This window comes from Musca domestica, unplaced genomic scaffold (genome assembly GCF_030504385.1).
Source record: "Musca domestica strain aabys unplaced genomic scaffold, Musca_domestica.polishedcontigs.V.1.1 62, whole genome shotgun sequence".
In the NCBI taxonomy this organism is placed as follows: domain Eukaryota; kingdom Metazoa; phylum Arthropoda; class Insecta; order Diptera; family Muscidae; genus Musca; species Musca domestica.
In genome coordinates, this window is record NW_026712369.1 from 650941 (window position 1) to 677337 (window position 26397).

At 33.2% G+C, this 26397-nt stretch overlaps 3 protein-coding genes and 2 long non-coding RNA genes across 8 annotated transcripts in view; 3 read left to right on the plus strand and 2 right to left on the minus strand.

The window, feature by feature from the left end:
* Positions 1-22311, minus strand: part of LOC101899509 (centrosomal protein of 104 kDa) — a 285464-nt gene extending 263153 nt beyond the window's left edge. For 3 of the 4 annotated variants that reach the window (XR_009343855.1, XM_059129556.1, XM_059129554.1), the window contains exon 1: positions 21528-22310. Coding sequence is in view for 3 of the 4 variants with exons in the window: in XM_059129556.1 (XP_058985539.1) it covers positions 21528-21567 (40 nt within the window). In the remaining variant the exon portion in view is untranslated. Of the gene's footprint in view, positions 1-21527 lie in introns of all 4 variants that reach the window. The other variant, XM_059129555.1, reaches the window with a different exon arrangement.
* On the minus strand, positions 689-1132 carry LOC101889691 (ctenidin-1). The gene is made up of 2 exons (XM_005181658.4): positions 908-1132; positions 689-837 (listed from the first exon to the last, which is right to left on the minus strand). The coding sequence occupies exons 1-2, from the start codon at positions 1076-1078 to the stop codon at positions 784-786; spliced, it is 225 nt and encodes a 74-aa protein (XP_005181715.1). The 5' UTR covers positions 1079-1132; the 3' UTR covers positions 689-783.
* LOC131805855 (uncharacterized) lies at positions 4336-4796 on the plus strand. The gene is made up of 2 exons (XR_009343858.1): positions 4336-4590; positions 4670-4796. It is a non-coding gene; the product is annotated as an uncharacterized LOC131805855 (long non-coding RNA).
* On the plus strand, positions 20185-20648 carry LOC131805858 (uncharacterized). The gene is made up of 2 exons (XR_009343862.1): positions 20185-20470; positions 20530-20648. It is a non-coding gene; the product is annotated as an uncharacterized LOC131805858 (long non-coding RNA).
* A 1685-nt stretch (positions 22312-23996) lies between the features above and the next one.
* Positions 23997-25152, plus strand: LOC101898429 (dolichol-phosphate mannosyltransferase subunit 1). The gene is made up of 3 exons (XM_005182395.4): positions 23997-24211; positions 24323-24533; positions 24598-25152. The coding sequence occupies exons 1-3, from the start codon at positions 24105-24107 to the stop codon at positions 25006-25008; spliced, it is 729 nt and encodes a 242-aa protein (XP_005182452.1). The 5' UTR covers positions 23997-24104; the 3' UTR covers positions 25009-25152.
* The last annotated feature ends 1245 nt before the right edge of the window (positions 25153-26397 follow it).

Below are 26397 nucleotides of genomic sequence, written 5' to 3' on the forward strand. Positions count from 1 at the left end.
CTTGGAAAAAAATTCTTTAAAAAATCCACGTTTATGGGTCAGATGGTCCTTGGAAAAAAATTCTTTAAAAAATCCACGTTTATGGGTCAGATGGTCCTTGGAAAAAAATTCTTTAAAAAATCCACGTTTATGGGTCAGATGGTCCTTGGAAAAAAATTCTTTAAAAAATCCACGTTTATGGGTCAGATGGTCCTTGGAAAAAAATTCTTTAAAAAATCCACGTTTATGGGTCGGATGGTCCTTAAAACAAAATTCTTTAAAAAATCCACGTTAATGGGTCAGATGGTCCTTGAAACAAAATTCTTTAAAAAATCCACCTTAATGGGTCAGAAGGTCCTTGAAACAAAATTCTTTAAAAAATCCACGTTTATTCTAAAAAATTCTTTAAAAAATCCACGTTTATGGGTCAGATGGTCCTTGGAAAAAAATATTTAAAAAATCCACGTTTATGGGTCGATGGTCCTTGGAAAAAATTCTTTAAAAAATCCACGTTTATTAGACCTTCGGTCATTGGAAAAAAATCTTTAAAAAATCCACGTTTATGGGTCGATGGTCCTTGGAAAAAATTCTTTAAAAAATCCACGTTTATTAGACCTTCGGTCATTGGAAAAAAATCTTTAAAAAATCCACGTTTATTGGACCTTCGGTCCTTGGAAAAAAATTCTTTAAAAAATCCACGTTTATTCAGATATTTAAATATTTTTTTTATTAATTTTATTGGCCAATATCCAAATTTAAAAAAATATAAATATATTCTGGCAAATTAGCCTCGTTTGGGAATGTTCAGCTACTTTCCTCCTCACCACCACCACCTCCCAAGTTGAGTTCAATTGAAGGCTAAATAAATAAAAAAAAAATAAATTTTCAGATTTCAAAAAAAATCAAAATTGAAATAATTTTGACATACCTTAAAGCCACCACCACCGCCCCGTCTGCCGAAGCCTTTGCCACCAAAACCTCGACGGCCAAAACCTCGGCGGTTGCCAAAACCTCTGCCGGCCATGCCGAAGAAAGCCATGGCACTCTCCGTGGCGATGAGCAAAACCAGGAGGCCAGTCAAAACTGTCAGCAATTTCATGGCCAAAAATTTCGAAGAGCAACTCTTTTGAATTCCAAACCAAAAGTGGTGGATTTTTGAAAACCGTATATATTTATAAACTATTTTTCTCCAATTAATATTTAAATTTCCGAACTAATTCACGGACAGTCGGATTTGCATGGAAATGCATTGGACGTGCGTGATATGGAATTTTTAGGGGTTTAAATTTGAAAAGAAAAAAAAATTGAAAAAAAAATAAGTCAAATCGGAATTTGGGTTTCAATATTTAAGGCCTAACAAATCGGTTATTTAGTTAAAGTTCTTCCAGGTCTGGTTCCACGATACATCTACTTCTCGTCCTCCAAAAAATGCAGTTTTTACCATTGCTGGCTGGCGTCTTGGCCGTTCTGTTGGTGATTTCGGATACCACCTCGGCCCATGTTTCGAAAAGGGAACTGAAGCGCAGCAATGCCTTTAGACGTGCCAGAGGATAACTTGAGCAGGGACAGAAAAATGGAGATATAATTTAAAATAAATAAAGTTTTGAAAATTTTCTAAAGCTCCAAAGGAGTGGATTTTTTTGAAAATATTTTAAAGGACATCTGAAACTTCAGGTTTTTTTAAGAATTTAGTTTCAAGGACCTTCTGACCCATAAACGTGGATTTTTTTAAAGAATTTGGTTTCAACGACCTTCTGACCCATAAACGCGGATTTTTTAAAGAATTTTGTTTCCAAGGACCTTCTGACCCATAAACGTGGACTTATAGCCCCTCAAACGTAAATTTTTTAAAGAAATTTTTCTCAAGGACTTATAGCCCCTCAAACGTGGATTTTTAAAGAAATTTTTCTCAAGGACTTATAGCCCCTCAAACGTGGATTTTTAAAGAAATTTTTCTCAAGGACTTATAGCCCCTCAAACGTGGATTTTTAAAGAAATTTTTCTCAAGGACTTATAGCCCCTCAAATGTGGATTTTTAAAGAAATTTTTCTCAAGGACTTATAGCCCCTCAAACGTGGATTTTTAAAGAAATTTTTCTCAAGGACTTATAGCCCCTCAAACGTGGATTTTTAAAGAAATTTTTCTCAAGGACTTATAGCCCCTCAAACGTGGATTTTTAAAGAAATTTTTCTCAAGGACTTATAGCCCCTCAAACGTGGATTTTTAAAGAAATTTTTCTCAAGGACTTACAGGACAATAAACCCGTTTTTTATTTTTTTTAATTAATTTTTTTTATTTTGTTGTTTTTAATTAAACCTTTTTTTTTTGAAAAATCAAATCATATTCAGTCATCTATCCAATTTTATCAACGACGGCTGCACCAACTCCTTCAACGGCCTTGCCGGCCACATGAGCCTGGTTGAGGGAAAGAAATTTTTGAAAAAAAGAAACTTTAAATAAAAAAGCCCCTCCTTCAACTTACCCCAGCCCTGATGTAGTGACCCTTGTTGCCGCCACCACCACCTCCACGTCGGCCTTTGGCCTCAATTTGTCCAGTGGCCAAGGCCAGGATCAGGGCCACCACAGCGAAAATGTGCAAGAAATTCATTTGGAAATGCGTTTGTTTTTTTTTTAGAAGTTGAATTCTTAACAAGAGAACGTCGAAGTTTTCACTGAAGATTCTGAAATCGATGCTGAGTTTTTATAGTCCAATATTTGTGGTTAGTTCGGAGTCGATATTAATAGACGATTAATTTATAGGTGACTAATAGGCGTTATTAGAAATAGGTTATGATTAACATTGAAATAAGCGAATCGAAACCACAGAGATTTAAAATAATGGCTGAGCAACGGATCTCTAAAAAATGATATTCAAATATTAAAAAAAAAAAATATTGAGAAAAATTTCTTTAAAAATCCACGTTTATTGAGCCTTTGGACCTTGAGAAAAATTTCTTTAAAAATCCACGTTTATTGAGCCTTTGGTCCTTGAGAAAAATTTCTTTAAAAATCCACGTTTATTGAGCCTTTGGTCCTTGAGAAAAATTTCTTCAAAAATCCACGTTTATTGAGCCTTTGGTCCTTGAGAAAAATTTCTTCAAAAATCCACGTTTATTGAGCCTTTGGTCCTTGAGAAAAATTTCTTTAAAAATCCACGTTTATTGAGCCTTTGGTCCTTGAGAAAAATTTCTCTAGAAATTCACGTTAATTGTTTAGTAGTTCCTTGAGAAAAATTCCTTTAAAAATCCACGTTTATTGGGCTATAGGTCCTTGAGAAAAAATTATTTAAAAATCCACTTTTATTGGTCGGTAGGTCAATTAGAAAAAATTCTTTAAAAACGTTCCTTCATTTAAAAACATTTATCGACTTTTTGGTCCTTAAAAAAATTCTTAAAAAATCCATGTTTATTGGGCTATAGGTCCTTGAACAAAATCCTTAAAAAATCCACGTTTATTGGGCTTTGGTCCTTGAGAAAAAAATCTTAAAAAGTCCATGTTTATTGGGCTATAGGTCCTTGAACAAAATCCTTAAAAAATCCACGTTTATTGGGCTTTGGTCCTTGAGAAAAAAATCTTTAAAAATCCACGTTTATTGGGCTATAGGTCCTTGAACAAAATCCTTTAAAAATCCACGTTTATTGGGCTATAGGTCCTTGAGAAAAAAATTCTTTAAAAATCCACGTTTATTGGTCAGTAGGTCCTTGAGAAAAATTCCTTTAAAAATCCACGTTTATTGATCAGTAGGTCCTTGAGAAAAATTCCTTTAAAAATCCACGTTTATTGATCAGTAGGTCCTTGAGAAAAATTTCTTTAAAAATCTACGTTTATTGGTCAGTAGGTCCTAGGAAAAAATTATTTAAAAATCCACGTTTATTGGGCTATAGGTCCTTAAGAAAATCTCCTTAAAAAATCCGAGTTTATTGGGGTTAGGTCCTTCAGAAAAATTCCTTTTAAAATCCACGTTTATTGGGGTCAGGTCCTTCAGAAAAATTCCTTTAAAAATCCACGTTTATTGGTCAGTAGGTCCTGGGAAAAAATTATTTAAAAATCCACTTTTATTGGTCAGTAGGTCCTAGGAAAAAATTTCTTTAAAAATCCACGTTTATTGAGCCTTTGGTCCTTGAGAAAAATTTCTTTAAAAATCCACGTTTATTGATCAGTAGGTCCTTGAGAAAAATTCCTTTAAAAATCCACGTTTATTGATCAGTAGGTCCTTGAGAAAAATTCCTTTAAAAATACACGTTTATTGATCAGTAGGTCCTTGAGAAAAATTCCTTTAAAAATCCACGTTTGAAGGTCGAATAAAATTCTTGGCTAACCACAAAATTATTGAATACGATGATTCAATATTGGCCACAACATTTTCCAATTATATCTTTCTAATCATCCGACCAAAGGCTGATATAAAAACCCCGCGGATTCAAAAGATCCACATCAAACACTGCCCCATACTCAACTCGTGTAGAAGTAAATTTTCAAAAAAAAAAACACACACACAAAATGAATTTCCTACACATTTTCACAGTCCTTGCCCTGATCCTGGCCATTGCCACCACTCAAAATGAGGCCAAGAAGGGAGGCAAGAGAAATAACCCTTACGTTAGGGCCGGGGTAAGTTCAAGCTGAAATTCCGAAAAATTTCAGGAAAACAATTTATTCTAACATCCTTGATTTTTTTTACTTCAAACAGGCACATGTTGCAGGCAAAGCAGTTGAGGGCATGGGCGGGGCCATTGCTGCCAAGATTTTTGAAGGAAAGTGAGGAGATTCGGAAGAAGATTCTTAGATAATAAAAACTTAAAAACAAAATCTAAAAATATCTTTTGTTTTCCTAAAATTGGGGTTTGGGAAAGAATATTTTTTGACAAGGACTTTCAGAACTGGATTTTTAAAGGAATTTTTTTCAAGGACCTACACCCCAATAAAGATTTTTTTCTCAAGGACCTGGACGTGGATTTTTAAAGGATTTTTTTTCTCAAGGACCTGGACGTGGATTTTTAAAGAATTTTTTTCTCAAGGACCTGGATTTTTCAAGAATTTTTTTCTCAAGGACCTGGACATGGATTTTTAAAGAATTTTTTCTCAAGGACCTGGACGTGGATTTTTTTTCTCAAGGACCTGGACGTGTATTTTTAAAGAATTTTTTCTCAAGGACCTGGACGTGGATTTTTAAAGATTTTTTTCTCAAGGACCTGGACGTGGATTTTTAAAGAATTTTTTCTCAAGGACCAAATGGTCAATAAACATGGATTTTTAAAGAATTTTTTTCTCAAGGACCTGGACGTGGATTTTTAAAGAATTTTCTCTCGAGGACCTGGACTTGGATTTTTAAAGATTTTTTCTCAAGGACCTGGACATGGATTTTTAAAGAATTTTTTCTCAAGGACCTGGACGTGGATTTTTATGGAATTTTTTCTTAAGGACTTGGACGTGGATTTTTAAAGATTTTTTTTTCAACGACCTGGACGTGGATTTTTAAAGAATTTTTTTTCAAGGACCTGGACGTGGATTTTTAAAGAATTTTTTTCTCAAGGACCTGGACGTGGATTTTTAAAGAATTTTTTTCTCAAGGACCTGGACGTGGATTTTTAAAGAATTTTTTCTCAAGGACCTGGACGTGGATTTTTAAAGAATTTTTTTCTCAAGGACCTGGACGTGGATTTTTAAAGAATTTTTTTCTCAAGGACCTGGACGTGGATTTTTAAAGAATTTTTTTTCTCAAGGACCTGGACGTGGATTTTTAAAGAATTTTTTTCTCAAGGACCTGGACGTGGATTTTTAAAGAATTTTTTTCTCAAGGACCTGGACGTGGATTTTTTAAGAATTTTTTCTCAAGGACCTGGACGTGGATTTTTAAACAATTTTTTCTCAAGGACCAAAAGGTCATCAAACGTGGATTTTTAAAGAATTTTTTCTCAAGGACCTGGATGTGGATTTTTAAAGAATTTTTTTCTCAAGGACCTGGACGTGGATTTTTAAAGAATTTTTTTCTCAAGGACCTGGACGTGGATTGTTTAAGAATTTTTTTTCTCAAGGACCAAAAGGTCATCAAACGTGGATTTTTAAAGAATTTTTTTCTCAAGAACCTAGACGTGGATTTTTAAAAAATTATTTTCTCAAGGACCTGGACGTGGATTTTTAAAGAATTTTTTCTCAAGGACCTGGACGTGGATTTTTAAAGAATTTTTTCACAAGGACCAAAAGGTCGATAAACGTTAATTTTTAAAGAATTTTTTTCTCAAGGGCCAAAAGGCCAAGAAGCGTGGATTTTTAAAGAATTTTTTCTCAAGGACCTATAGCCCAATAAAAGTGGATTTTTAAACAATTTTTTCTCAAGGACCTATAGCCCAATAAAAGTGGATTTTTAAACAATTTTTTCTCAAGGACCTATAGCCCAATAAACGTGGATTTTTTAAGGAAGTTTTTTTTCAAGGACCTGTAGGAACATAAACTAGGGTTTTTGAAAAACTTTTTTATTTGGGAAAAGTTATTCTACAATTTCATCCCCACTTCCTTGACGAAGATGATGCCTTACGTCCGCCACCTCTTCCACCGCCTCCACCTCCTCCTCCGGAGTTCTTGGCCCGATGTTGTTGGAAAGCTCTTTGCAGCAGCTAAGAAATGGACAATTAATTTGAAAACAAACCCTAATATTCAACATTTTATTCCAATACTCACAATATTACCCAGGGCACCACTCAAAACGCTGCCCAGAAATGTTACCAGACAAAATAGAACTATGAAGAATTTCATTTCAGGAAAAAAATTTCCCCAGCAACCAAGACAGAAGGGCGATTCAATACTGAGTTGTAGTTCACAATTGAAACTTAATTTTGTAATATTTTTTTTTTTTGGGAAATAAAAAATATTCAAATAATACCAGAACGTGTTTCGGCATAAATTTACTTTCAGTGGTTACGTCAGATTTCCATAAACTTGGAAATTTTAAACAATTTTTTTCGATGGCCATCGGACCCATAGATTTTTTGCAGATATTTTTTCAAGAACCATCGGTTCATCAAAGGTGGATTTTTTAGAGAATTTATTTTAATGACCAAATGACCTTCCAAAGAGGATTTTTAAAGATTTTTTTTTCAAGGACCATTGGTCTAATAAACGTGGATTTTTTAAAGGATTGATTTCAAGGACCATTTGTCCCTCCAACTTCGATTTTTAAAGATTTTTCCAAGGATCATTGGTCTAATAAACGTGGATTTTTTAAAGAATTTTTATCAAGGACCATCCCAACAATAAACGTGGATTTTTAAAAAAATTCTTCCAAGGACTTTCCGTCCCATAAACATGGATTTTTTGAAGATATTTTTTAAAAGACCATCGGTCCATCAAATTTGGGTTTTTTTAGGGAATTTATTTCAAGGACCAAATGACCTTCCAAGGAGGATTTTTTTAAGAATTTATTTTCAAAGACCTTTTGACTTATAAACGTGGATTTTTTAGAGAATTTATTTTAAGGACCAAATGACTTTTAAACGCGGATTTTTTAAAGAATTTTTTTTCAAGGACCATCTGACCTTCTGAAGTTGATTTTTTAAAAGATTGATTTCAAGAACCATTTGTCCCTCCAACTTCGATTTTTTAAAGAATTTTTTCCAAGGACCTTCTTACCCATAAACGTGGATATTTAAAGAATTTTTTTAAGGACCATCCCAACAATAAACGTGTATTTTTTAAAGATTTTTTCAAAGAACCTTCTGACCCATAAAAGTGTATTTTTTAAAGATTTTTTCCAAGGACCTTTTGGCCCATAAACGTGGATTTTTTAAAGATATTTTTCCAAGGACCTTCTGACCCATAAACGTGGATTTTTTTAAGAATTTTTTCCAAGGACATTATTACCCATAAACGTGGATTTTTTTAAGAATTTTTTCCAAGGACCTTTTGACCCATAAACGTGGATTTTTTAAAGAATTTTTTCTAAGGACCATCCCAACAATAAACGTGGATTTTTTAAAGAATTTTTTTCCAAGGACCATCCCAACAATAAACGTGGATTTTTTAAAGAATTTTTTTTCAACGAACTTCTGACCCATAAACTTGGATTTTTTAAAGAATTTTTTCTAAGGACATTATTACCCATAAACGTGGATTTTTTAAAGAATTTTTTCTAAGGACCATCCCAACAATAAACGTGGATTTTTTAAAGAATTTTTTCCAAGGACCTTTTGACCCATAAACGTGGATTTTTTAAAGAATTTTTTCTAAGGACCTTTTGACCCATAAACGTGGATTTTTTAAAGAATTTTTTCCAAGGACCATTTGACCCATAATCGTGGATTTTTTAAAGAATTTTTTCCAAGGACCATTAGACCCATAAACGTGGATTTTTTAAAGAATTTTTTCCAAGGACCTTTTGACCCATAAACGTGGATTTTTTAAAGAATTTTTTCCAAGGACCTTTAGACCCATAAACGTGGATTTTTTAAAGAATTTTTTCCAAGGACCTTTTGACCCATAAACGTGGATTTTTTAAAGAATTTTTTTCCAAGGACCTTTTGACCCATAAACGTGGATTTTTTAAAGAATTTTTTTCCAAGGACCATCCCAACAATAAACGTGGATTTTTTAAAGATTTTTTTCCAAGGACCATCACAACAATAAACGTAGATTTTTTAAAGAATTTTTTTCAACGACCTTCTGACCCATAAACGTGGATTTTTTAAAGAATTTTTTTCAACGACCTTCTGACCCATAAACGTGGATTTTTTAAAGAATTTTTTCCAAAGACCTTCTGACCCATAAACGTGGATTTTTTAAAAATTTTTTTCCAAGGACCATCTGACCTTCCCATGTGGATTTTTAAAGATTTTTTCCAAGGGCATTCTCACCCATAAACGTGGATTTTTTAAAAATTTTTTTCCAAGGACCATCTGACCTTCCCATGTGGATTTTTTAAAGATTTTTTCCAAGGGCATTCTGACCCATAAACGTGGATTTTTTAAAGAATTTTTTTCAAGGACCTTCTGACACATAAACGTGGATTTTTTAAAGAATTTTTTCCAAGGACCTTCTGACACATAAAAGTGGATTTTTTAAAGAATTTTTTCAAGGACCATATGACTTGAATTTTTTGAAGATATTTTTTAATAGACCATCGGTCCATCAAATGTGGATTTTTTAGGGAATTTATTTCAAGAACCAAATGACCTTCCAAGGATGATTGTTTCAAGGACCTTCTGACCAATAAACGTGAATATTTTAAAGAGTTTTTTCAACGACCTTCTGACCCTCAAATGAGGAATTTTTAAAGAACTTTTTCAAGGACCTGCTGACCTTCAAAAGTTGATTTTTCAACGAAGTTTTTTCAAGGACCATTCAGTGGCCACATATTCATCAAACGTGGATTTTTTGACAAAGATCAACATTTGTAGACCTGTTTTTAAAAAATTTACAAATTCAAATAAAATTTAATTTAATGTCAAAACTCGTCGAAATGGAATTTAGAATTTTTATCTTCACCGAAATCCATTGAAATTCAATGAGGAAACAACAAAAAAATCCAGAAAAAAATAACATTCAGTCCACGACAATATTTCGACATTGAGGGACCCATATAACCCACTTGGCTCAGGAAAATTTTGCAAATGAAACTCCTCATCGTTTTGTTTTGTCTTGTAACATTTCTAGGCCCTGTCTTGTGTGGCATTCTTGGGTCCTTGGGAAATGCTGTGAGTATTCCAAAAAAATATTGTGATTTGTTTTTTTTTTTAAATATAATTTTTCACAGATGATGAAAAAAGCTTTTCCCAAACTGCAGTCCAAAATGTCTGGTGGCCAAAAATCATCATCTTCCCGGGGCTGGAAGAAGTGGGGATAATATTTACAAAAATTCAAAATCTTCTAAAATAAATAAAATGTTTTTCAAACGTGGGATTTTTTAAAGATTTTTTTAGAAAGGACCTTCCGGTCCATAATTGTGGATTTTTAAAGGATATTTTCTAAGGGACCTACAGGCCAATATACGTGAATTTTTAGAGATTTATTTTCTCAAGGACCTACAGGCCGATAAACGGGAATATTTAAAGAATTTATTCTCAAGAACCAAAAGGCCAATTAACGTAGATTTTTCAAGGATATTTTCTCAAGTTCCTACAGACCAATAAACGTCGATTTTTAAGGAATTTCTTCTCAAGTACATACAGGTTAATATACGTGGATTTTGAAAGATTTTTCTCTCAAGGACCTAGAGACCAATGTTCGTGCATTTTTAGAGAATTTTCTCTCAAAGAGCGACAGGACACTATAAGTGGATTTTTAAATAATTTTTTTCTCAAGGACCAAAGATTTTCTCAAGGACCTACAGGCCAATACACGTGAAATTTTCTTAAGGAATTACAGGTCAATACACATCAATTTTTAAGAGTTTTTTGAAAGACTTATAGGCCAATAATCGTTGATTTTTAAAAGAGATTTTTTTCAAAGAAAATCTAGAAGGTCCTTGTGAAGAGTCCTTTAAAAAATCCTCATTGGAAAGTCAGAAGACCCATGGGAAATTTTTCTTAAAAAAATCCACGTTTATTTGTCAGAAGGTTCTATGAAAATATTCTCTAATAATACACAAAAAAGGGTCTGAAGGTCCTGTGAAAAAAAAAAACTGTTTAAAAAATCCACATTTACGGTCGGAGGGTTCTAGGAAAAAAATCTTAAAAAAATCCTCCTTGGAAAATCAGAAGGTGCTTGGAAAAAAATTATTCAAAAAACCCACGTTTATAAGGAAGTCTTTTGAAAAAACAAAATCTTTAAAAAAATCACGTTTATGGGTCAGAAGGTCCTTGGGAAAAATCTTTAAAATTCGACGTTTGTCCTTGGGACGTTTATTTGTCAGAAGGTTTTTGAAAAATTTTTAAAAAACCACAATTATTTGTCAGATTGTCCTGTGAAACAATTGTTCAAAAAATCTACATTAAAAGCACAGGAGGTCCTTGGAAACGTTTATGGGTCAGAAGGTCCTTTGGAAAAATTCTTTAAATTTCGACGTTTATCCTTGGGAAAAAATTCTTAAAAAAGTTCACGTTTATTGTTGGGATAGTCCTTCGAAAAAATTCTTCAAAAAATCCGCTCTGGAAGCTCATTAGGTCCTTGAAAAAAAAATCTTTAAAAAATACACGTTAAAAGGTCAGAAAGTCCTTCATAGAAAATCTTTAAAAAATCCACGTTTATGGGTCAGATTATCCTTGGGTAAAATTGTTTAAAAAATCCAAGTTTATGAAATGAAGGTCCTTAGGAAAAAATCTTTTTAAAAAATTCTCATTGGAATGTAAGAAGATCCTCGAAAAAAAATTATTTAAAATATCCACGTTCATGGACTAGAAGGTCTTTGGGAAAATTTTCTTTAAAAAATCCAAAGGTCAAAAGGTCCTTGGAAAAAAATTCTTTTATAAATCTACGTTTATGGATGAGAAGGTCCTTGGAAAAAAATCTTTAAAAGTCCACGTATATGAGTCAGAAAGTCCTTTAGAATTTTCTTTAAAAATATACTTACATTGTCCTGTAGGTCCTTGAGAAAAAAACCTCTAAAAATGCACGTATGTTGGTCTGTAAGTTTATGGGTTATTTTTTCCTGCGGCATTCTGACCCATAAAGAATTTTTCCCCAAGGACCTCTGATTTTCCAATGAGGCTTGTTTTAAATAATTTTTTCACAAGGCCTTTCTGACAAATAGACGTGCATTTTATTAAGATTTTTTTTCAAGGATCTTCGTGATGATGATTTTTTTACATAATTTTTCCCAAGGACCTTCTGCCAAAAGAACGTGGATTTTTTAAAGAATTTTTCTTAAGGACCTTCAGAACTTCCAATGAGGATTTTCAAGGAATTTTTTTTTTTTTAAAGATTTTTTTCCCAATGACAAACGTCGATTTTTAGAGAATTTTTCCTTAGGACCGTGGAATTCAAAAACGTGGGTTTTTTAAAGGTTTTTTTTCCAAGGACCTTCAGTCAATAAACGTGGATTTTTTAAAGAACTTTTTCCCAAGGACCTTCTGAAACATAAACGTAGACTTTTAAAAGAATTTTTTCCAAGTCCATAAACGTGGATTTTTTTAAGAATTTTTTCCAAGTCCATAAACGTGGATTTTTTTTAAGAATTTTTTCCAAGGTCTGACCCATAAACGTGGATATTTTTTAAAGATTTTTTTCCCAATTGTTTCCCAGGACCTTCTGTCCATAAACGTGGATTTTTAAGAGTTTTTTTTTTCAAGACCTTCTGACAAATTAACGTGGATTTTTTTTTAAGATTTTTTTTCCTGGGTTCTTCCGACCCATAAGCGTAGATTTTTTAAAGAAATTTCCCCAAGGACGTTCTGAACCATAAACGTGGATTTTATAAAGATTTTTCCCACAAGGACCATCTGACCCTTCAATGTGGATTTTTTAAAGATTTTTTCCAGGACCTTCTGACCCAAAAACGTGGATTTTTTAAAAACTTTTTCCAAGGACAATCTGTGGATTTTTTAAAGAATTTTTTTCAATGTATTTTTTTAATTTATTTTCTCATTTTAACATTGATTAATCAATAATTCCGAGCCCTGGCCCAATATGCACTTCTTCCAGGGCTGCGACTTCTTGGCGTTGTTGCCGGGAGATTAAATCTTACTTTCTGTAAAAAAATTAAGTTTATTTGCATCAAAATTTTAAAAATGTTCTCTCTTCAAAATCCAACCTTTGGCTGGGGTCTTTGGAATCCCGAAACACTTGTGAATGATATCGCCAACAATAGACCCATACAAATGCAAATTTTCAAAAGATCCATTTCTTTTGTTGATCGTTAAACAATTTTCACTTAATTGAGAAATATTTTTGGAATCTCCAGAGCTATGGATTGGAAATTTTGTTTTCAACAAATAAATATAAATTATTTATGAGCGTCACATTTTCTAAGACGTGTTGGGGAATTTTTGAATGTTATTTGAATTTCAAATTTGAGTGGCTTTAGATTGGGTTTGGGTTTTTTAAACGTGAATTCTTCATGTGGATTTTTTAAAAATTGTATTTTATTCGGAGGCCTCCAGAGGAATTCTCATGAAGACAGGCCACCGAAAACCAATCATTCGATAGGAATTTGACTCAATTTTATTATTTTATTATTATTGATTCTCAAAGTTATTTTCAATACCACGAGTCAATATTTTAAATTGCAAACCATGGCTAGCCATGGATTTTCCAAAACTATTTTTGAAGAACTCACATTCAATGGAATCTCGCTAACCACAAATATTTAAAAACAGATTTATTTCAACGCACACAGTTGACCGCAAAGGCAATATTGAAATTATTTCATTTTCTATAAAAACCGCTATTCAATAAAATTATCAAAAGAGATTCTATTGAAAATCATTGAAAGAAATGAAATTTTTAGGCATTTTTATTTGTATGGGCCTCCTGCTGGCCATGATCCTCAATGACGTGGAGGCAGGTCTTCCAATTTACAAGGAGAGCAAGGTCCGAGAATGAGTCTAAATTAAATTTAAGATGGTCCTTGAAAAACAATTCTTTAAAAAATCCACGTTTATGGGTCAGAAGGTCCTTGGAAAAAATTCTTTAAAAAATCCACGTTTATGGGTCAGAAGGTCCTTGGAAAAAATTCTTTAAAAAATCCACGTTTATGGGTCAGAAGGTCCTTGGAAAAAATTCTTTAAAAAATCCACGTTTATAGGTCAGAAGGTCCTTGGAAAAAATTCTTTAAAAAATCCACGTTTATGGGTCAGAAGGTCCTTGGAAAAAATTCTTTAAAAAATCCACGTTTATGGGTCAGAAGGTCCTTGGAAAAAATTCTTAAAAAAATCCACGTTTATAGGTCAGAAGGTCCTTGGAAAAAATTCTTTAAAAAATCCACGTTTATGGGTCAGAAGGTCCTTGGAAAAAATTCTTTAAAAAATCCACGTTTATGGGTCAGAAGGTCCTTGGAAAAAATTCTTTAAAAAATCCACGTTTATGGGTCAGAAGGTCCTTGGAAAAAATTCTTTAAAAAATCCACGTTTATGGGTAATAATGTCCTTGGAAAAAATTCTTTAAAAAATCCACGTTTATGAGTCAGAGGGTCCTTGGAAAAAATTCTTTAAGAAATCCACGTTTATGAGTCAGAGGGTCCTTGGAAAAAATTCTTTAAGAAATCCACGTTTATGGGTCAGAAGGTCCTTGGAAAAAATTCTTTAAAAAATCCAAGTTTATGGGTCAGAAGGTCCTTGGAAAAAATTCTTTAAGAAATCCACGTTTATGGGTCAGAAGGTCCTTGGAAAAAATTCTTTAAAAAATCCACGTTTATGGGTAATAATGTCATTGGAAAAAAATCTTTAAAAAATCCACGTTTATGGGTCAGAAGGTCCTTGGAAAAAATTCTTTAAAAAATCCACGTTTATGGGTCCTTGGAAAAAATTCTTTAAAAAATCCACGTTTATGGGTCCTTGGAAAAAATTCTTTAAAAAATCCAAGTTTATGGGTCAGAAGGTCCTTGGAAAAAATTCTTTAAAAAATCCAAGTTTATGGGTCAGAAGGTCCTTGGAAAAAATTCTTTAAGAAATCCACGTTTATGGGTCAGAAGGTCCTTGGAAAAAATTCTTTAAAAAATCCAAGTTTATGGGTCAGAAGGTCCTTGGAAAAAATTCTTTAAGAAATCCACGTTTATGGGTCAGAAGGTCCTTGGAAAAAATTCTTTAAAAAATCCACGTTTATGGGTAATAATGTCATTGGAAAAAAATCTTTAAAAAATCCACGTTTATGGGTCAGAAGGTCCTTGGAAAAAATTCTTTAAAAAATCCACGTTTATGGGTCCTTGGAAAAAATTCTTTAAAAAATCCACGTTTATGGGTCCTTGGAAAAAATTCTTTAAAAATCCACGTTTATGGGTCCTTGGAAAAAATTCTTTAAAAAATCCAAGTTTATGGGTCAGAAGGTCCTTGGAAAAAATTCTTTAAGAAATCCACGTTTATGGGTCAGAAGGTCCTTGGAAAAAATTCTTTAAAAAATCCAAGTTTATGGGTCAGAAGGTCCTTGGAAAAAATTCTTTAAAAAATCCACGTTTATGGGTCCTTGGAAAAAATTCTTTAAAAAATCTACGTTTATGGGTCCTTGGAAAAAATTCTTTAAAAATCCACGATTATGGATCAGATGGTCCTTGGAAAAAATTCTTTAAAAAATCCACGTTTATGGGTCAGAAGGTCCTTGGAAAAAATTCTTTAAAAAATCCACGTTTATGGGTCAGAAGGTCCTTGGAAAAAATTCTTTAAAAAATCCACGTTTATGGGTAATAATGTCCTTGGAAAAAATTCTTTAAAAAATCCACGTTTATGAGTCAGAGGGTCCTTGGAAAAAATTCTTTAAGAAATCCACGTTTATGAGTCAGAGGGTCCTTGGAAAAAATTCTTTAAGAAATCCACGTTTATGGGTCAGAAGGTCCTTGGAAAAAATTCTTTAAAAAATCCAAGTTTATGGGTCAGAAGGTCCTTGGAAAAAATTCTTTAAGAAATCCACGTTTATGGGTCAGAAGGTCCTTGGAAAAAATTCTTTAAAAAATCCACGTTTATGGGTAATAATGTCATTGGAAAAAAATCTTTAAAAAATCCACGTTTATGGGTCAGAAGGTCCTTGGAAAAAATTCTTTAAAAAATCCACGTTTATGGGTCCTTGGAAAAAATTCTTTAAAAAATCCACGTTTATGGGTCCTTGGAAAAAATTCTTTAAAAATCCACGATTATGGATCAGAAGGTCCTTGGAAAAAATTCTTTAAAAAATCCAAGTTTATGGGTCAGAAGGTCCTTGGAAAAAATTCTTTAAGAAATCCACGTTTATGGGTCAGAAGGTCCTTGGAAAAAATTCTTTAAAAAATCCAAGTTTATGGGTCAGAAGGTCCTTGGAAAAAATTCTTTAAGAAATCCACGTTTATGGGTCAGAAGGTCCTTGGAAAAAATTCTTTAAAAAATCCACGTTTATGGGTAATAATGTCATTGGAAAAAAATCTTTAAAAAATCCACGTTTATGGGTCAGAAGGTCCTTGGAAAAAATTCTTTAAAAAATCCACGTTTATGGGTCCTTGGAAAAAATTCTTTAAAAAATCCACGTTTATGGGTCCTTGGAAAAAATTCTTTAAAAATCCACGTTTATGGGTCCTTGGAAAAAATTCTTTAAAAAATCCAAGTTTATGGGTCAGAAGGTCCTTGGAAAAAATTCTTTAAGAAATCCACGTTTATGGGTCAGAAGGTCCTTGGAAAAAATTCTTTAAAAAATCCAAGTTTATGGGTCAGAAGGTCCTTGGAAAAAATTCTTTAAAAAATCCACGTTTATGGGTCCTTGGAAAAAATTCTTTAAAAAATCTACGTTTATGGGTCCTTGGAAAAAATTCTTTAAAAATCCACGATTATGGATCAGATGGTCCTTGGAAAAAATTCTTTAAAAAATCCACGTTTATGGGTCAGAAGGTCCTTGGAAAAAATTCTTTAAAAAATCCACGTTTATGGGTCAGAAGGTCCTTGGAAAAAATTCTTTAAAAAATCCACGTTTATGGGTCAGAAGGTCCTTGGAAAAAATTCTTTAAAAAATCCACGTTTATAGGTCAGAAGGTCCTTGGAAAAAATTCTTTAAAAAATCCACGTTTATGGGTCAGAAGGTCCTTGGAAAAAATTCTTTAAAAAATCCACGTTTATGGGTCAGAAGGTCCTTGGAAAAAATTCTTTAAAAAATCCACGTTTATAGGTCAGAAGGTCCTTGGAAAAAATTCTTTAAAAAATCCACGTTTATGGGTCAGAAGGTCCTTGGAAAAAATTCTTTAAAAAATCCACGTTTATGGGTCAGAAGGTCTTGGAAAAAATTCTTTAAAAATCCACGTTTATGGGTCAGAAGGTCCTTGGAAAAAATTCTTTAAAAAATCCACGTTTATGGGTAATAATGTCCTTGGAAAAAATTCTTTAAAAAATCCACGTTTATGAGTCAGAGGGTCCTTGGAAAAAATTCTTTAAGAAATCCACGTTTATGAGTCAGAGGGTCCTTGGAAAAAATTCTTTAAGAAATCCACGTTTATGGGTCAGAAGGTCCTTGGAAAAAATTCTTTAAAAAATCCAAGTTTATGGGTCAGAAGGTCCTTGGAAAAAATTCTTTAAGAAATCCACGTTTATGGGTCAGAAGGTCCTTGGAAAAAATTCTTTAAAAAATCCACGTTTATGGGTAATAATGTCATTGGAAAAAAATCTTTAAAAAATCCACGTTATGGGTCAGAAGGTCCTTGGAAAAAATTCTTTAAAAAATCCACGTTTATGGGTCCTTGGAAAAAATTCTTTAAAAAATCCACGTTTATGGGTCCTTGGAAAAAATTCTTTAAAAAATCCACGTTTATGGGTCCTTGGAAAAAATTCTTTAAAAAATCCACGTTTATGGGTCCTTGGAAAAAATTCTTTAAAAAATCCACGTTTATGGGTCCTTGGAAAAAATTCTTTAAAAAATCCACGTTTATGGGTCCTTGGAAAAAATTCTTTAAAAAATCCACGTTTATGGATCAGAAGGCCTTGGAAAAAATTCTTTAAAAAATCCACGTTTATGGATCAGAAGGCCTTGGAAAAAATTCTTTAAAAAATCCACGTTTATGGGTCAGAAGGTCCTTGGAAAAAATTCTTTAAAAAATCCAAGTTTATGGGTCAGAAGGTCCTTGGAAAAAATTCTTTAAGAAATCCACGTTTATGGGTCAGAAGGTCCTTGGAAAAAATTCTTTAAAAAATCCACGTTTATGGGTAATAATGTCATTGGAAAAAAATCTTTAAAAAATCCACGTTTATGGGTCAGAAGGTCCTTGGAAAAAATTCTTTAAAAAATCCACGTTTATGGGTCCTTGGAAAAAATTCTTTAAAAAATCCACGTTTATGGGTCCTTGGAAAAAATTCTTTAAAAATCCACGATTATGGATCAGAAGGTCCTTGGAAAAAATTCTTTAAAAAATCCAAGTTTATGGGTCAGAAGGTCCTTGGAAAAAAATTCTTTAAGAAATCCACGTTTATGGGTCAGAAGGTCCTTGGAAAAAATTCTTTAAAAAATCCAAGTTTATGGGTCAGAAGGTCCTTGGAAAAAATTCTTTAAGAAATCCACGTTTATGGGTCAGAAGGTCCTTGGAAAAAAATTCTTTAAAAAATCCACGTTTATGGGTAATAATGTCATTGGAAAAAAATCTTTAAAAAATCCACGTTTATGGGTCAGAAGGTCCTTGGAAAAAATTCTTTAAAAAATCCACGTTTATGGGTCCTTGGAAAAAATTCTTTAAAAAATCCACGTTTATGGGTCCTTGGAAAAAATTCTTTAAAAATCCACGTTTATGGGTCCTTGGAAAAAATTCTTTAAAAAATCCAAGTTTATGGGTCAGAAGGTCCTTGGAAAAAATTCTTTAAGAAATCCACGTTTATGGGTCAGAAGGTCCTTGGAAAAAATTCTTTAAAAAATCCAAGTTTATGGGTCAGAAGGTCCTTGGAAAAAATTCTTTAAAAAATCCACGTTTATGGGTAATAATGTCATTGGAAAAAAATCTTTAAAAAATCCACGTTTATGGGTCAGAAGGTCCTTGGAAAAAATTCTTTAAAAAATCCACGTTTATGGGTCCTTGGAAAAAATTCTTTAAAAAATCTACGTTTATGGGTCCTTGGAAAAAATTCTTTAAAAATCCACGATTATGGATCAGATGGTCCTTGGAAAAAATTCTTTAAAAAATCCACGTTTATGGATCAGATGGTCCTTGAAAAAAAATTATTTAAACAATCCACGTTTATGGGTCAGAAGGTCCTTGGAAAAAATTCTTTAAAAAATCCACTTTATGGCTCAGAGGGTCGTTGAAAAAATGCTTTAAAAAGTCCACGTTTATTGGTCAGAAGGTCCTTGAAAAAAATTCTTTAAAAAATCCACGTTTATGGGTAATAATGTCATTGGAAAAAAATCTTTAAAAAATCCACGTTTATGGGTCAGAAGGTCCTTGGAAAAAATTCTTTAAAAAATCCACGTTTATGGGTCAGAAGGTCCTTGGAAAAAATTCTTTAAAAAATCCACGTTTATGGGTCAGAAGGTCCTTGGAAAAAATTCTTTAAAAAATCCACGTTTATGGGTCAGAAGGTCCTTGGAAAAAATTCTTTAAAAAATCCAGGTTTATGGGTCAGAAAGTCCTTGGAAAAAATTCTTTAAAAAATCCAGGTTTATGGATCAGAAGGTCCTTGAAAAAAAATTCTTTAAAAAATCCACGTTTATGGATCAGATGGTCCTTGAAAAAAAATTATTTAAACAATCCACGTTTATGGGTCAGAAGGTCCTTGGAAAAAATTCTTTAAAAAATCCACTTTATGGCTCAGAGGGTCGTTGAAAAAATGCTTTAAAAAGTCCACGTTTATGGCTCAGAAGGTCCTTGGAAAAAATTCTTTAAAAAAACCACGTTTATGGATCAGATGGTCCTTGGAAAAAATTCTTTAAAAAAACCACGTTTATGGATCAGATGGTCCTTGGAAAAAATTCTTTAAAGAATCCACGTTTATGGATCAGATGGTCCTTGGAAAAAATTCTTTAAAAAATCCACGTTTATGGATCAGATGGTCCTTGGAAAAAATTCTTTAAAAAATCCACGTTAATGGATCAGATGGTCCTTGGAAAAAATTCTTTAAAAAATCCACGTTTACGGATCAGATGGTCCTTGGAAAAAATTCTTTAAAAAATCCACGTTTACGGATCAGATGGTCCTTGGAAAAAATTCTTTAAAAAATCCACATTTATGGATCAGATAGTCCTTGGAAAAAATTCTTTAAAAAATCCACGTTTATTAGACCAATGGTCCTTGGAAAAAATTCTTTAAAAAATCCACGTTTATGGGTCAGAAGGTCCTTGGAAAAAATTCTTTAAAAAATCCACGTTTATAGAACGGTTGGTCCTTGGAAAAAATTCTTTAAAAAATCCACGTTTATTAGACCAATGGTCCTTGGAAAAAATTCTTTAAAAAATCCACGTTTATTGTTGGGATGGTCCTTGGAAAAAATTCTTTAAAAAATCCACGTTTATTGTTGGGATGGTCCTTGGAAAAAATTCTTTAAAAAATCCACGTTTATGGATCAGATGGTCCTTGGAAAAAATCTTAAAAAAATCACGTTTTTGGATCAGGTGGACCTTGAGAAAAATGATTTTTAAAGATTTTGAAAATAAATCATAAAAAATTCCAGTTTGTTAGACTGATGATGATCCTCTGAGGTCTCTTAAAGCCCATCTATATCTAGATTACCTTCATATCTAACCACAAATTTTCCAATAATTTTATTTTTATTTTCACATCGTGTTCAAATCGAAGAAACGCGATTTGACTTGCTGCTTTATAAAAGCAGCTGCAGGGGCAGCAATAATTTACTGAAGAAAAAAAGTCGGAGAGTGTCAAGGGAAAATGAAATTGTTTACAATTTTCTTTGGTGTCACCCTCCTTATGGCCATGTTCCATAATAGCATGGGAGTTATCAAACCGATCAGTGATGAGGCCAAGGTAAGAATGAAGACGTTTTTGGAAGACTTATATCTCACTTATTTTAATTCTTATTTTAGTATGTGAAATATGATAGGTTGAGGAAATATCAAACCTTCAGAGTGTCCGCAAATCCTAATACACATTAGAATTTTCAATAATTTTGCAATTTTTTTGAAATAAAGAAAGAATTTTGAAACTAAATTTGGATTTTTTTAAAATTATATTCCAAAGACCTCCAGAAGGACCATGAATTCTTAAAAATATCTACCACCAACTCCCTCATCAAGGGATTTAAATGTCATCGATTGATGTCGAAAATGATGCTGAATATTTCAGCATCCAATTAGGACTCCATCCAAGCAATTTGGACCATAAATCACACACGCACACACGTGTGCAGCTTTCTTCTCTTGTGGCACACGTTCTGCCAGAGGTGATAATTTGTGGCAATAAATGAGGAATGGGGGGAATTCCCATATTCTCATCCCCAAAAGGATCATTGACAAGTCATTTGGAATTGTTCGAAAATGAAACAAAATGCCTACAAATAAAAAGAGCGTTGAAATATGCTGCCAAAAAGGATACATCTCTATTGATTTACCTCCCCTTACACAAACACACACACACTCTGCCATTAAGGCTGTTGTTTTAAAATCCTGCAACGGAATTGTGTCACACAAGGTAAAAGGATGTGCCAAAGAATGGGTGTGTGTGTGTGCGAGTGGGTTTGTGAAACGAGTCATATGGTCCTGAAGTTCTATCATTTCTTTGGTGACCTTATAAAATCGCTAGCACACCCAATGGCACACACACAGACACGCATCCAATCACAGCCATACTAAGTACAAGTTAATTTAATATTTATTACAATTTGTTTGTTTAGTGGCTTGTTTTAGTTTTTTTGTGTCGGATTTATCATTTTGGGCATCGGTTTACATAAGGCTAAACTCAACATCGACACACAGCCACTAACACCCTCACCCCACCCTCCCAGGCTCGCTGACCCAACAAGATATATGGCTATCAAAAAAAAGAAAACATGAGAAACAATTTGGCCAGCAAATGAATGACTTACCGGAGGCAAATACCACATTGAAAGGAATCTTCTTAGACATAGCTGCTGCTGCTGCTGCTGCTTTGCATGGACGTTTCTAAAGACGGTGGCTCCTACTGCCAAGGATGGCAGGTGGTGTTGATGGCAATTACGGCTGATGGGCTAGACAAAAATTGGAATTCCCTTGATTGAATTTTCAGCAAAGGCTGGGGAATAGCCACTTAATCATTCACTCACACTTTCTTTCACAATTTAATTTTCATTCACACGCAAATTTTCTTATTTTTTTCTTGGCAAGCCTTATTTTTGCTTCACAACTTTTTTCTCTCTTATTTTGCACTTATTTCTCTTTGATTTTCTTAATATATATTTCTTTTATCAACACACAACACAATAGCTTTCTTTTAAATATTTTCTTAATTATTTCATTTTTTTTCACAATTTTCCAACGACCGAAAAGGGCAGGCTAACAAGCATTTAAGTCGTCAACCCCCGTTGTTGACTGGTTTTCTTCGTCGTTTTTCTGATTGGAACAAGTTTTTCTCTCTCCCTCTTTGTTTGCTCAGCCAAAAAAACATTTTGACAAACACAAAACAACAACAATAATTTTGACATTTTCTTGAAACGACAATAAGGGTTGTAGCAGGCATGCGCAGAAAAGGCGCCAAATGCCACAAGACACACACAGTTACATGACGTTGAAGAAATATCCTTTAAATATTTTATTAATTTCTAATTACGTTAAAAATTGCTCAAGTATTCCTAAAAGTATGCAGAGATTTATATAAATAATAAAGTTAAGAATTACAATGCACCCTGTCTTCTTGTGGTTTATTTTTCGAACTAAGGTAACCTAAGTTATAAGGCATTGTCGGCCTAGTGTAACCTAAATATAAAAAACGATTGTAGAGCTATTGTAATATATTTCAAATATTCAAAAAAAAACATATTTCTGAATTATCTTATTATAGTTATAATTATTGTTTTGATTTTTTGACAAACACAAAACAGCATAATAATAATAGCAATACTAATAATAATAATAGTAATAATAATAATAATAATAATAATAATAATAATAATAATAATAATAATAATAATAATAATAATAATAATAATAATAATAATAATAATAATAATAATAATAATAATAATAATAATAATAATAATAATAATAATAATAGCAATAATAATAATAATAATAATAATAATAATAATAATAATAATAATAATAGCAATAATAATAATAATAATAATAATTAGTTATAATTTATAGTCACAAGGAACTAATAATAAATTCTCTTATTATAATATATTATTATAATTATTGTTTATTATTGTTAACATAATAATAATAATAGCAATAATAATAATTATTATTATAATAATTAGTTATAATTTATAGTCACAAGGAACTAATATATTGGAATTCATTGTACCATGATATGAACATGGTACAATGATATCAAGGTAGGGCAGAACTACCATATGATTTTAATTTTTTTTATTTTCTTGGCTTAATATGTCATCTTTATTTGTTTATGTATGTGTTTTCTTTTCAATAACAAAAAAATTGTTCAGAAAACATTCAAATTCGGGTGTTTTCAAAATGTTTATTTCAACGTATGTATCGACAAAATCTAGAGTTTTTGTAGCGAAATAATCTTTTAGAGATATATAGTACATGATTTTGAAAAGAAGTGTTGACCTTTCATTCAATTATCGCGGTTTTCAATTATTTATTCAAAATAAATGCAACAAGTTGTTTGATTTTGTTATTGTTTTGATACTAATTCTGACATTACAAGCCAAGCAGGTAGACCTCTATACTTGCAATTTTTTCAAAGTTGACCTACCTTCTCTTCTTTGTACCATGGATATGAACTGATTTTTTTCTAGAACCAATTTGGTCATATATTCCAAATTCCGACAATTGGGACTAATGTTACACATTTGGTTCACAATAAAAGGCAAATCGGACGAAGATATATATGGGAGTATTATCTTTGTTTTGGCCCCTATATCTCCAATTTCGGTAGGGTTCGTCTTTAGGGCTATGAAATGATTTGTAGAAATTTTTATCTCGATCGTGCAATAAATACGATCTTTACCTTGTACCTGCAAGATCCTACAGGCTTTGCAATATTTTCGATAGCATAAAGGGAAAATCGGTTATTGCAGTAAAAACTTTGACATCGTAATCGTAATTTTAAGGCTTATCTATGCTTCATCACTATTGTTAATATGATTTTTTCCGGTTGTGGGAACCCTACTTTAATGTCTGCTATTAGAAAACAGTAATATTTTGTTTGCTCTGTCAATTAAAGAAAGTTATTTTCATTTTCTGTTATTCTCTCCATTATTTTCAAAAAGCATTACAAGGAGTATAATAAATAAACTGAAAAAATGAACCGCCTGCTTAAATGAGCCAGTCAACTTATAGATCATATAAAAAGGAACTAGTTCGCATAGTTCATTCTTGTGAATTTGCTTTAATAAACCCCTTTCGTTCAGCAACGACACGACACTGCTCTGATAAGACCGGGAGCCTTCTATTTTACTCTTAATTGGATTAAAATTTGGGGAAAAAGAAACAATATGCCAAAAGTGGTGGAGTCCAAATACAGCATACTGCTGCCAACTTACAATGAAAAGGATAATTTACCCATCATTATATGGTTGATCATGAAATACATGACAGCTGGGTAAGTGTGGTGGTCAAATTACAAGCAACTCGAATCCGAAAAAGCCGGTGACTGTTGCGCTTCTCTGATATACACACTAATCATATGCACACAAAAATTTCCATATTCCAGAGGCTATCACTTTGAGGTAATCATAATTGATGATAATAGTCCCGATGGCACTTTGGAGGTGGCCAAGGATTTGCAAAAGATCTACGGTGAAGAGAAAATTCTGCTAAGACCACGTAAAGGTAAATTGGGCCTGGGTACGGCCTATATTCATGGCATAGAACATGCCACGGGCGATTTCATTATTATCATGGATGCCGATCTAAGTCATCATGTGAGTTGAGCTCGTTTGCATATTTTTTATATATCCATAATAATTATCGTGTTTATTCTTACAGCCGAAATTCATTCCACAATTCATTGAATTGCAAAAGAAACATGACTACGACATCGTGTCGGGTACACGTTATCTCGGTGATGGCGGTGTCTTCGGTTGGGATTTCAAACGTAAGCTAATCTCGCGTGGAGCCAACTTCCTGTCGCAGCTACTGCTCAGACCCAGAGCCTCCGACTTGACTGGATCATTCCGTTTGTATAAGAAACGTGCGCTGGAAATGTGCATTGCCAGTTGTGTGTCCAAGGGATATGTCTTCCAGATGGAAATGTTGGTGAGAGCCCGTCAATTTGAGTATTCGATTGGTGAAGTGCCGATTACGTTTGTGGATCGTGTCTATGGCGAATCGAAACTGGGCGGTACTGAAATCATACAATTTGCCAAGAATTTGTTGTATTTGTTTGCAACAACATAATCGCCGACGAAGAGGGAAAGAGGAGAGCAAGTGGAGAAACGATGTGACCCAAGAAGTAATTCCTTTTATGTTTTGTTTTGATCGGTTTTTAACGCCATAGCTAAATAAATAATGGTACTTTCCATGGTAAATTTTAAGAAGCAACGAAGAAATGTGTTTATGGATGACAAAGCAATACAGAACTAACAGGTTCATTTAATTGGAATACAGGAGGAGGCCCAGGAGTGATTAAAATTGTCAATTTACGATAAGTCCATTATCTTAAGGCTATTTAGGTCTGCTTTAATGAAGATAATGGTCAGTTACGTCCATTATCTTTGAGATAATGTTCAGTCAGGTCCATTTTCTCTGTGATAATGTTACGTCAGGTCCATTATTTCTAAGATAATGGGCAGTCAGGTCCATTATCTCGGAGATAATGGTCAGTCAGGTCCATTATCACTAAGATAATGGTCAGTCAGGTCCATTATCTCGGAGATTTTGGTCAGTCAGGTCCATTATCTCGGAGATTATGGTCTGTCAGGTCCATTACCTCGGAGATAATGGTCAGTCAGTTCCATTATCTCGGAGATAATGGTCAGTCAGGTCCTTTATCTCGGAGATAATGGTCAGTCAGGTCCTTTATCTCGGAGATAATGGTCAGTCACGTCCATTTTCTCGGAGATAATGGTCAGCCAGGTACATTATCTCGGAGATAATGGTCAGTTAGGTCCATTATCTCGGAGATAATACTCAGTCAGATCAATTAGCTCTGAGATAATGATCAGTCAGATACATTATCTTTGCGATATTGATCAACCTGTTCCATTATCTCTGAGATAATGGTCGGCCAGGTCCATTATCTCTGAGATAATGGTCAGTCAGGTCTATTATCTCGGAGATAATGGTCAGTCAGGTCAATTATCTCGGATATAATGGTCAGTCAGGTCCATTATCTCGGAAATAATGGTCAGTCAGGTCGATTATCTCGGAGATAATGGTCAGTCAGGTCCATTATCTCGGAGATAATGGTCAGTCAGGTCCATAATCTCTAAGATAATGGTCAGTCAGGTCCATTATCTCGGAGGTAATGGTCAGTCAGGTCCATTAACACGGAGATAATGGTCAGTCAGGTCCATTACCTCTGAGATAATGGTCAGTCAGGTCCATTATATCTGAGGTAATGATCAGTCAGGTTCATTATGGTCAGTTAGGTCTATTGTCTCAGGGATAATGGTCAGTCAGGTCCATTATCTCAGAGATAATGGTCAGCCAGGTCCATTATCTCAGAGATAATGGTCAGTCAGGTCCATTATCTCGGAGATAATGGTCAGTCAGGTCCATTATCTCGGAGATAATGGTCAGTCAGTTCCATCATCTCGGAGATAATGGTCAGTCAGGTCCATTATC

Bases quoted from the DNA above. Each gene is read 5' to 3' on its own strand.
- LOC101889691 (XM_005181658.4), bottom strand. From the start codon at position 1,078: ATGAAATTGCTGACAGTTTTGACTGGCCTCCTGGTTTTGCTCATCGCC. The intron at 838-907 runs GTATGTCAAAAT...TTATTTATTTAG, and splicing joins GCGGTGGTGGTGGCTTTAAG to CCTTCAATTGAACTCAACTT.
- LOC101898429 (XM_005182395.4), top strand. From the start codon at position 24,105: ATGCCAAAAGTGGTGGAGTCCAAATACAGCATACTGCTGCCAACTTAC. The intron at 24,212-24,322 runs GTAAGTGTGGTG...TCCATATTCCAG, and splicing joins ATGAAATACATGACAGCTGG to AGGCTATCACTTTGAGGTAA. The intron at 24,534-24,597 runs GTGAGTTGAGCT...TTATTCTTACAG, and splicing joins ATGCCGATCTAAGTCATCAT to CCGAAATTCATTCCACAATT.